Source organism: Phyllostomus hastatus, unplaced genomic scaffold, assembly GCF_019186645.2.
Source record: "Phyllostomus hastatus isolate PE091 unplaced genomic scaffold, TTU_PhHast_1.1 phas_scaffold_345, whole genome shotgun sequence".
In the NCBI taxonomy this organism is placed as follows: domain Eukaryota; kingdom Metazoa; phylum Chordata; class Mammalia; order Chiroptera; family Phyllostomidae; genus Phyllostomus; species Phyllostomus hastatus.
This window is the reverse complement of record NW_025334024.1, coordinates 24,785,414-24,796,415: the sequence shown is the minus strand read 5'-3', so window position 1 is coordinate 24,796,415 and position 11,002 is coordinate 24,785,414. Positions and strand designations below refer to the sequence as shown.

General features: G+C 52.3%; 1 protein-coding gene across 1 annotated transcript; it reads left to right on the top strand.

Annotated features, from left to right (window-relative positions):
• Window positions 1–2,747: 2,747 nt before the first annotated feature.
• On the top strand, window positions 2,748–4,904 carry MT4 (metallothionein 4). The gene is made up of 3 exons (XM_045818473.1): window positions 2,748–2,841; window positions 4,050–4,115; window positions 4,656–4,904. The coding sequence occupies exons 1-3, from the start codon at window positions 2,811–2,813 to the stop codon at window positions 4,745–4,747; spliced, it is 189 nt and encodes a 62-aa protein (XP_045674429.1). The 5' UTR covers window positions 2,748–2,810; the 3' UTR covers window positions 4,748–4,904.
• The last annotated feature ends 6,098 nt before the right edge of the window (window positions 4,905–11,002 follow it).

Below are 11,002 nucleotides of genomic sequence, written 5' to 3'. Positions count from 1 at the left end.
CAGAGGTCCTCAGTATTCACACGTGGGAGAGTCATGCCTTTGCCGCTCACCATTCGTTCACTCATTCATTTGTTCACTTCTATGCTCGCTCTCTCATTCATGTCTTCAGTCATTCACCTATCCATCTGACGGGTTCATTGACTGATTCATTCATTCATTCATTCATTCACTCAACATCCTCTAGACATTGTGCAGAACATTGTGTGGACATAGCGATGCTTCAGACACTGGTCTTGCTCCTGACAGCTCCCAGGCTGGGGCGAGGGACACAAAAGTCATGAACACGCACAATCACACAGAGCCGAACAGAAGACAGCAAATGCCACGAGAAATGTGCAAACACATCTCTGAGGGGCCACGGAGGGAGAGGTGTCTCCCAGCCAAGAGAGGGAGAGATCGGAGGGAGCTTTCTGCAGGAAGTAGGTTCAGCGGCAGCTCAGGAATTCCTGCACAGAGAGAGGGTGCGGATGGCAGCTGCTGGGGGAAGCTTGAAGTTCATCTGGCACGCACTTTGCATAAGACTGAAAAGTAGTAGCTGCTATGTCAAAGAATGGGGTTATGGTAGAGACCAGGGGCTGGCTGAATCCTCCCCAAATTTCCTCTCGTTTTCACTACCCAAGAGATGGAGCGGAAGCGCACGCCTCGGTTCGTCGGGAGGATTTATTTGAACGGAAGGTGATAGGGAGAAATATGAACACCTGCCAGGAGCACAGGCCTGGGAAAGTTCAAGGCAATGACGGAGATCCTGGAGCGCCCAGGTTTTGGTGGAACAGGTAGAAGGAAGTAGTGGGCGATGAACTTGGAAAGGTCAGTTGAACTTGAAAGGCAAGGTTAAAATGTAGGGCTTCATTTTACTGCTCATATTTTTGATCTTCCTTTTCTTCGATAAGTCCCTTTAACATTTCCTATAATAATGGCTTGGTGATGATGAACTCCTTTAACTTGACCTTACTTGGGAAGCACTTTATCTGCCCTTCCATTCTAAATGATAGCTTTGCTGGATAGAGTCATCTTGGATGTATGTCCTTGCCTTTCATGACTTCAAACACTTCTTTCCAGCCCCTTCTTGCCTGCAAGATTTCTTTTGAGAAATCAGCTCATAGTCTTATGGGAACTTTTTTGTAGGTTATTCTCTCCTTTCCCCTTTCGGCTTTTAAGATTCTCTCTTTGTCTTTAATTTTGTGACAACAAACTCACAACTATCAACAAATGAACCTAAAAAAAATAAAAGAAAGAAAAACAACAAAAACTAAGCAAACAACTACAACAGGAACAGAATCAGAGAAATGGACATCACATGGAGGGTTTTCAGTGGGGAGGGGGAAGGGAGGAAAAGGGGGGAAGGTACAGGGAAGAAGAAGCATAATTGGTAAGCATTAAACAGATGGGGAGAGGTCAAAAATGGTATAAGAAACAGAGAACTCAAATACTTATATGTGCAACCCATGGACATGACCTAACGGGGAGGGGAAATGCTGGAGGGTTGGGGGGTGCTGGGTAGAGGGGGGAGAAGGGGGGAGACATTAGGAAAACTGTAATAGCATAATCAATAAAATATACTTTTAAAAAAAGATGTAGGACTTCATTCAACAGCTGTGGGGAGCCACTGAAGGTCTGGGGCAAGAGAGTCCCACGGCCTGTGCTGCTTTCAGTGATACCTCTCGGGCCAGTGCAGAGGATGGAAGGTGGGGGGCGGACGAGACTACGGGAGGCTATTCCAGGCCCCTCCCTGTGTTTACAGGGGCAGAACGAGAGTAAAACTGGGGTCCACATATCACTTGGCTACAAGATTTGAAAGTCATGCGTCCAATGAACAAATACACGGAATAGGTTCTATTCTCTTACCTTGACAAAGTGAAGTTCAGGGTAACCCGGATGGCCAAGTTCAAATGTCTGATTCTCAGGTGCCCACACTGGAACACGGAGGTGCCAGATCTGCCCAGTGGCTCCGATCCTCAACCTGTGGCCCATGTCCCTTCTCTTCCCACACCTAGCTTCTTCCCTCACTGCGAGAGACCTCATGCACCCTGGTGGGCACCCAGCCCACACATCCAGATTCTGATTGCCCCCCACCCCCCGCAAAGAGCCACCCCCAGCCACCCCTCAGGCTGAGAGGGACACACAAGGGCTGTGCATGTGCCCTTGGGGACCTAGGGAGGAGACGGAGCCAACCCTTGGCAGCCAGTGGGCTTGGGATGAGTACTGGCTCCTCCACGCATGGCCTGGAAGGAGAGGTTGCACGTGGCCCTGACTTTGGACCTTCTCAGCTATGGGGCCTGGGACCCACATCCAGGAGAGGGTCTGCATGGGGCCTTCTACCACCCAGAACCTAGGAGCGGCCCCTCCTGCCCACCCAGGGGAGACAGAAGGAGACCCTGAGCCAGGGCGGGAGCAGCCCCGGGGAAGGAGCGAACAGGAGTGGCAGGTAGTAGAATGCACAGGACAGGGAGACTCAATGGATGCAGCTGCCAGCTGGAGCCCTGCAGGTGCCAGAGAGCTCGGTCCTGGGTCTCTGACACCGTAGCAGGTGGGCAGGTCAGTGGGGACAGTCACCTGCATACCTCATAATGAAAAGCCACTTCAATGACTATACTGTTCTTGCTCTTCTGTGCCCTTCTTCTGCTTGCGCTCCCCAACCCCCAGCCCGTGGTATCTGGCTGGGCCGTGTGCACGGCGTCTGGCCCCAGGGAGAGGTGGGGTGAACCTGCACCTGCAGCTACACGGCTATAAATAGGCAGCCTCCGGTGGCTGCTCACTCGGCCTGCCTTCCCCAGCAGAGACAGCGCTGGAGCCTCGCGAAGACCTGGACCATGGACCCCAGGGAATGCTCCTGCATGTCTGGTGAGTGAGGATGCCCCCGCTTGGAGTCTGATTCATGCTTCTCTTCCCCCAGTGAGGAGCCGCCAGTGGTGCTGGTTTCAGACTAGAGACCCTGGGGTAGCTCCCCCTCTCCTTTGGCTGCCGGCCTGATTTGCTAGAAATGATAGCCTGGCTCTGGAATGACTGTGGGGGGTGCCTAGCAGCAGGGCCCCTAACAGCTGCCACCAGGACGGGGGTTCAAGAGCTCAAGCCCAGAGCTTGGCTGCCTGGTTTCAATCCATTGCGTCCATCACTTCTAACATTTACCATTTCCAGGCCTCCGTTTCCTCACCTGAAAACTAGGTTACTCACCCCCCACCCCGTGCCCACCTCCCAGGGAAGCTGTGAAAGTGCAGGAATCATACAGCACCAGCAGGTGTCTGGGGAGTCGTTAGAAGTGCGTGGGGACTCCCATGTCTGTGACACCGCCTAACGCCACAGAAGCCCGTTGGCCGGGAGGAGAGGGGCCGGGGTTCAGAGCCATCTCGAGTTTTATGGCCTTGAGACACGGTATGAAGAAGTCCCTCCGGCCTCTGTGGTCCTTCACAGGACGTGTCTGTGCCCAAAACTTGCCAGAGACAGGAGCTTCCAGCATCTCGCAATTCAAAGCACTAGGTGGGGTGATTTTTTAAAGTGTAGATGGTTGCTGTGATGTGGAGACAGTAGCGCCTGTGGCTCTCACTTGGGCTCGTTGATGCCCTTTGCTCTCCCGCCCAGCCATTCAGGGCTCCCCGCTTGCCTGGGACCTGGGCAAGGCGAGGGGGGTACAAAAGACTCCCATGGTCCCTGGGAGTCCCGGAGCCTGGGGGAGTCCACCTCCTCCCATGGTTCTCTGCCCTGATTCGACAGCAGAATCACGTGGTGTTGTTATTTTAAAAATACCAACTCCCTTTCCCCACCAAGACCTTTGACTCAGAACAGGTCAAACGCTGGTCTCAGGAATCTACATTTTCACGAGGATTCTGGGGGTCGCTGAGGCAGCCACCCCAGTTTCCCTGCGTGGACTGTGACTGGAGACCCCTGGATGGTCCTCGCCACTTGGGGGGATGCTCGGCCGTGTCTGTGTCCCCCAGTGCAGCACCGCCCAGGGAGAGCCGGCGATCCTGCCACTGTGGCGGTCTGCAGCGCGCCCGGTGGTCCCCGCTCCGCCTCAGTCCTCACGGGTACGATGGCTCTGTCCTCTCTTCCAGAAGGAGCCTGCCTCTGTGGAGACAACTGTAAATGCACGACTTGCAACTGTAAAACATGTCGAAAAAGTGAGTATGGCGACCAGGGCACCTCGGGCCCGGAGCTGGGAAAGTCTGTTCCCTCCTCCCTCAGCCCTCCAGCAGCGGGGGGAGGAAGGGCCTCTGGGTGCCTTTTACCCACTTGGGAGCGAGCTGAAGCAAGAGTTGGGCTCCCCGGGGCTGCAGCCCACCTGGCGGTGAGGGCATCCACAGTGCCTGGGGGTTCAGAGCAGGAAGAGGGCTGAGGGGCGGTTCCAGCCTGCCCAGAGTAAAGGGGAGAGAGCCCTGGGCTACAGTCAGCAGCTCTGGGTTTGGGTCCCGGATCAGCCACTGTCCAATAACCTTGGCCAAGCCCCTCCCAGTCTCTGGGGCCTCTGATGGGCTCTGCCTGGCCTCTGAGATCCCTCCCAGCTCCAGCGTCCCACAGCCTCACATCCCTGGGTGGTCATGACCTTGGGCTGAGCCTGTGGCAGGCTCCTCTTTTCCCGCTTCCTCCACGTGGAGGGAGGGGAAGGGGTAAGACAGCAGTGTGGACCCAAGGCTGACCTGTCCGTCTCCCCACCCCTCCAGGCTGCTGCGCCTGCTGCCCGCCGGGCTGTGCCAAGTGCGCCCAGGGCTGCATCTGCAAAGGGGACTCCACCAAGTGCAGCTGCTGCCACTGAGACACACGGGCCTTGCCGAGGGCGAGGCCCGGGAAGCGTCTGCACGGAGTGCTAGCGGAGAAGTGGAAAGGATTGTACTTTTTGTATATTCACCCCAACACGGTGGCGGTGACATTCCTGTGAAGTGCTTGAAGCAATAAAGTTTTTACTCTCGGTTGTCTGGTGGGCAGAGAGCTGTTTTACCCTAACCTGGAGGGACCTTGAAGGGCTGACTCCAGTGCGGAGACAGCGGTGACCAGCCTGCGACCCTTCTGCACGTGGCCACTACCCGCAGGCTCCTGCACCTATGCCTGGGGGCTGTCCCCTGCCACCTGAGCTTTCTTGATGCAAGCACAGGGTAGGCTGGGGGGACCGGGGAAGTCAAGGCCATTGGGAACAGCCCTTAACCGATGACAAACAGGAATTAGTAGATAAAATAAATACCCTCGGTATCTTCGCCCTTACAGTGGGACAAACCTGAGACCCGGTCCACACCGTCCCCCAGGAGTCCCCAGCAGCCCTGACCCTCAGTGGCCCACTGCAGTGGCCTGGCCATTGACATACCCCGTACCAGCATCCCTCCTTCTCTGTCTCACTTCTCCCTTCTCCCACCAGTGCTTCCTGGGGTTCCCGCCCTAAGACACCACTTGTACACGGTCTGCGTGGGGGGTGGCCCAGGTTTAGCCAGGCTCTCCGGGCATAGTGTTGGCCCAGAACACCTTGTGGTGTCAATGGTGCTGTTCGAGGGACTTCAGCATTGAATCAGCCATAGGGGGTCAGTGCAGATCTGGTGCAGATCCTCAAGGCCAAGAAACTGAGGGCAGTAGCTGCCCCGGTTTGGTTATTCAAGTCAACCTTCAGGGAGGGGTGCCTGGGCAGATGTGCACCGGGAGACATGGATGCTCTTCATTCAGGTTCTTGCATTTCACAGCAGTCAGTGTAATGAGAAACCGAGGTTTTGTTATTTCCCCCAGGCTGCTGATGTACTTATCAGAGTTCTTACTACCCCACTTATTCATGCAGTCATTGGTTGATTCTTATATGTGCCTTGACTGGGGACCGAACCCACAACCCTGGGGCATCGAGATGGTGCTCTAACAACTGAGCTACCCAGCGAGGGCCTGTTTTTTTATTATTACTATTATGATTATTGTTGTTATAATACTAATCCTCACCCAAGGACATGCTCACTGATTTTTTTTAAAGAGACAGAGAGAGGAAGGGAGGGAGAAAGAGAGGGAGAGAAACATCAATCAGTTGCCTCTAGCATGTGCCCTGAGAGGGCACCAATCCCATAACCTAGGTATGTGCCCGGACCAGGAGTCAAACCTGTGACCCTTTGGTTTACAGGGTAACACTCCTACCAACTAAGCCGTGCCAGCCAGGGCTGTTTTAATTTTTTGAATGGAGTAATTTCTTGAATCTCTCTGATGAGTGAAAGCTGTTTTAAAGTTTTTAAAAAAATTTTTATCATTCAGTTTTCACTTTTTTGAACTATTTCTGCTTCTTGGAGTGAAAACAGGCTCTGTGGGTGTGGGCTGGGCTTGTGGGCTGGCAGACTCGGCTCCGGCATGCCCGGGTCAGAACTGGTCCCTCTCTAACCCTCCCTCGGCAGCCCGGCCCCTCCCAGACTTGTTACTCCCCTTCTTTGCAGAACTCCTCACAGTCTCAGCCTGGGGGCAAGTGGTGGAGCTGTGCAAGGAGAGGTGTGGGAGGCCAACCTGGGGCCACCTGGCAGGTCCACAGCCCCATCTTCCATTAGTCACCACCCTGGCTTCTGCGGCTCCTTCGCCTGCTGCTTTCCAGCCTGACTCCCCCCACAACGTAACCCCCCCCCCCCGCAAACACACACACACACTTACTTCTATCTACTGCTTGAGCTGAGCTGCGGCTTTCTCTACTCCCATTGGCCCACAAATGGGACTCGACCCATCCTGGTACTCCAGAAAAATGTTATACTTGTCAAAATCATCCTCTCTCACACTGCTGTGTAAAATCTCTCAGGCCAAGAGACCAAAGAAAGAGGCCGACAGCTCCATCGTTACATGAAGAGTTTTTTAAGGGAACTTATATACATATGAGGCTCATTGGGGGGACAGCAAGATGACATGGATAGTTTCTGCACCATGTGGCAGGTGGGAAGGGGTCACATAGGTCAGGCAGGATGGATGGGGTACCCAGATAATGGGGAACAGACTTATATGTTTGCCTGAAGAAGGGCATGGGCCTGTTTTCAGAACCTGCATGCCTGGGGCGCAGGGGCCGGGCCGGTGGGGTTTATCGGAAGCAATCTTCGATCTGCCCAAATCTAACTGGATCTAGCACAAGGGGCCAGCAAGGGCCAGGCAACTTTCACTTCATGCAATGGCCTCTCCTGCACAAACTCCAATCCTCGGGTCTTTTATTATTTTTCTTGTTTTCCCTCCTTGACTTTTAAAAGTTTCTTTTGATCGATTTTCAGAAAGAAGGGGAGGTGAAGGCAGGTTTTCAGTCTACCATCTTGAGCTAAAGGCTAGGCTTTTTATTGGGATAATTGCTCCTCTTTGTAATAACCCTGCAGCATGGGGAGTATTATCGCCATTCTACAGGTGAGGAAACTGAGACTCAAAGAAGACCGCAACTCAGGCCGGCCACTTTGCTCCTCTGAGAGAGGAGCTTGAAGACCACGTGGGAAGATGGGGGGCGGGGCGGTGTAGCTAAGTGAAAAGTAAGCAGACTGGTTACATGTGACCTTGAAGGGGTAAAACTTAAGCAGAGGAAACACAAAGGAAGGCTGACACATCATGGGCTGTGTTCCTGTGTTGCATGAGGAAGACAATGGAAACCTCGAACAGGCTGCGACAGACCCAGCACCTGCTTGGGACACATGCCAACTTGGATGGAGACCAGAGGAGGGCTTGGTGGGAATGGAGCCCAGGTCTCAGGACGAGAATGGTAGTTCCTCATTTGGGCTGCAGGGGGCGCTCCAGGCCCGGAGGCAGCTAAGGCAGGCTACACTGAGCCCTTGGGAATTGTGCAAGGGTTAAGGGGGCTGTTCCCGCCTCAGTTTGCCTGTGTTTGGGGCCCAGCCATCCCAGAAAGGGCCTAGACCCCTCAGATTCCAATGTTGGGAGGATAAATCAGGACAAGCTCTTCAAGAGCCAATTAAGCCATAGGTGTAAAAGGCTTAATGTGTGAACTACCCAGATTCACGGGGCATAAGGCTTTTAAAATGATTTGGCAATGTACATCAACGAACTCTAAAAACTTTTTTCCCATTTGACCCAACAGTTTCGCTTCTGGAAATCCTAAGGAATTCACCACAAATTCAAGGGGGTGGGAACCTCACTCATAAAAAGGTTCACTGCAGCAATATTAACAATTGTAGAAAACTGGAAACCACCTCAGGTCTCAGCCTGCGAAACTGTTCAAGTAAGCTGGGGCCCAGGCCCACGACGGGGTATGATGGAGCCACTAACAATGCACAGGAAATGGTTATGGTAAAACCTTTAACCAATTAGAAGTTACAAAGTAGTTATGTGGTCATCTTTTTTCCAAGAAAAGGAGCCACGGAGAGTACAAAATGTGAAAAGGAAATCCACTAAAATGTTGACGGTGGTTGTGTCCAAATCCAGAATTTTTCCTTCTTGCTATTTTTCTGGATTTCCCAAAATGTGATCGTCTTTATTTAAAAAATACTGTTTGTGAAATAAATACATGTACACTTTGGGCCAGAAATTCTATTTTAAAGGATATTATCTCCTAAGGAAAAATCATGAAGGGACACACACAGAAGCCACCAAGATGTGTGTCGTGGCATGGACTGGAGCAGAGGAAATTTGGAAACAACAGAAAGGTCTCAGAGTAGGGGATTGGTTCAATTGATGGTTAAATGAATCTACTAAAATAAAATTGCAGAAATGAAGCTGATTTCAGGGACAGATAGTTACGATCTACTGATAAATGTGGGGGAAAGTTCCTTATAAATCAGTGTGTCCTGTAGGCTTCTATTTTTGTATTTGAGAAGATTATACAGGCATACTTTCAAATTCCCAAAAACATATATGATAAAGAAAGAATGAAGAAGAGGAGGAAGGAGCTACAGCTGGGTGTTTTTGAACCTGAGGCACGCATGACCTGCATTGTCTGCTTTACTTCTGAAGACGAGGAAGGGACAGAGCACTGGACGTGGTATCTTGGAAAGTTTTGGCCATGTGACTACAGTAGGTCAGAGGGTGGCTTTCCTGCCCCCCCCATGCCCAGCCTCACCATCCACCTCCCCTGGCAGGTGCCCTCACTTGCTTTCTCCTATTTCAGCCCCAAGCACCTCTGTCAAGCAGGCAGAGCCAGCCCTGACTGTGCACCTGTGACAGAGGACGGACCAAAGGCCCAAAGATGCGTGTAGGTGTGTGGGCAGGGGGTGGACGGCAGGCTTTCTGGTCCTCCTGGGTCTCTTCCCCCCACGTCTGCGCTGCCAGAAACCATCCTGGAGTTGTTCTAAGATGCAGCAAAGCAGTGTCTCTCAACCTCAGCACTGTGGACAGAAAAAGGAATTCTATGGAAAGTCACCTCACAGAGTGATCTGATCATAAATCCCTAACTGGGCAGGCAGGTCATGGTGGGTAGTCAGCCCAGGAATGTAACTTTTTAAAAAAGACTTTATTTGTTTGTTTGTTTGTGTGTTTGTTTGTCTTTAGAGAGAGGTGAAGGGAGGGAGAAAGAGAGGGAGAGCCACGCCCACCCAACACCCCCAACCCAGGCGTGTGCCCTGATGGGGACTGGAAACGGTGACCCTTTTTGTTTGCGGGACGATGCCCAGCCCACTGAGCCACGCCAGTCGGAGCCGCAGAACCTCTTCGGTAAAAGGCCTGTCTCTGCCTTAAGCAAGCCCTGCCCGTTGCTTCTGTGCATCTGGGTTAACAGACGTTGAAATGCCCCTCTTCAGGGCCGGCCTTCCAGAGCAGGACCAGCCTTTTGGGCCCCTCCTTCTAAAGACTGATGGCCCTCAAGGGGACACAGCCAGTGAACAATCTGGTAACCTGATCCCTGTCTTGCTTTCTCCCACCTTCACGTAATCTCCCTTACTTTCCCTCCTTAATCTCAAATGCATTAAAAAAAAAACCAAAAAAACACCTACCAACTGAAGCATTTGTCTCAGTCTGTTGAGATCCTGCTTCCAGGCATATGCTCTATTCGGCTTGAATACATTTTCGTGAAACTTCTCTGCAGGTTTGGATAGTGCTTATATGAACACACTGTTGCAATCTGGGGTAGACAATCCTTTGTTTTGGGAAGTTATCCTGTGCGTTGCAGGCTGTTTGACAGCATCCTTGGCCTCTGCCCCTGCGGTACCAGCAGCATCACTGGTACCCCCCATAGTTGTGACAGCCGAAATGTTTCCAGGCCTTGCCAAATGTCCCCTAGGGTATAACACGGCCCATAGCTGAAAACCTCTGAAGTGAGGTGAGGCGTGAGAAAGAACTCTGATGCTAGCTGAAGCTGCCCCAGGGTCATTGTTAGGCGAAGGGGGCGCTGCGACCTGTCCCCCACCCCCAGACCTGAGGGGGTCGGAGGCAGCTGCAATTCAGGGCACACAGAGCTGAGGCCCCCAATGGAGCTGGGTGTCCGGTAGCAGCTCTAGCAATCCCAGCCTCCCTACAGAGTCCTCACTTGACCTCCCCAGTCTCAGATTCACCTGTGAATGGTTAAAAACCAACATGGTTAGGGCTCCGCTCTGACAGCTTTCCAAGCACCAGGCCATATAAGTTCCTGGCAAACCCGTGAAGTAGGAACTAGTGTTATTCCCATTTAGGAATAGTGAATGAGGACTCTTGAGCAACCTAAGGCACGGGAATGTTGAGCAACTTGCTGGTAACTTACTACATTGCTAGTAAGTGGCGGAGTCAGACCGTGAACCCAGTCAACTCATCTCCAGAGCCGTTCATTCATTCGGTAAATGTGTCCCGAATGTCTCGTGTACAGAACACCATTCTAGGTGCTTCAGACGGGTCCGTGGACATAAGCAAACATCCCTGATAAGATCTGGGGCTTAAATTCTAGCAGGAAAGGCAGGCAGCACGTAAGCTCTACAAAGAAAGGAGTTTACCAGGAGGTGTTTTATGCTGTAAAAAAGACAAAAGACAGCAGAGTATGGGGGGCGGGGTCCTAGGGTTGGGGGGGTGTGTTGCGGTTTTAAATGGGGCAATCATGGCGGGCTTCGTGGAGACAACAAGATTTGAGCGAAGACTTAGAAGCGGAGAAAGAAGAGAGTGAGCTGCGTGGGTATCGGTGGGAAGA

Bases quoted from the DNA above. Each gene is read 5' to 3' on its own strand.
- MT4 (XM_045818473.1), top strand. From the start codon at position 2,811: ATGGACCCCAGGGAATGCTCCTGCATGTCTG. The intron at 2,842-4,049 runs GTGAGTGAGGAT...CCTCTCTTCCAG, and splicing joins GGAATGCTCCTGCATGTCTG to AAGGAGCCTGCCTCTGTGGA. The intron at 4,116-4,655 runs GTGAGTATGGCG...CCACCCCTCCAG, and splicing joins CTGTAAAACATGTCGAAAAA to GCTGCTGCGCCTGCTGCCCG.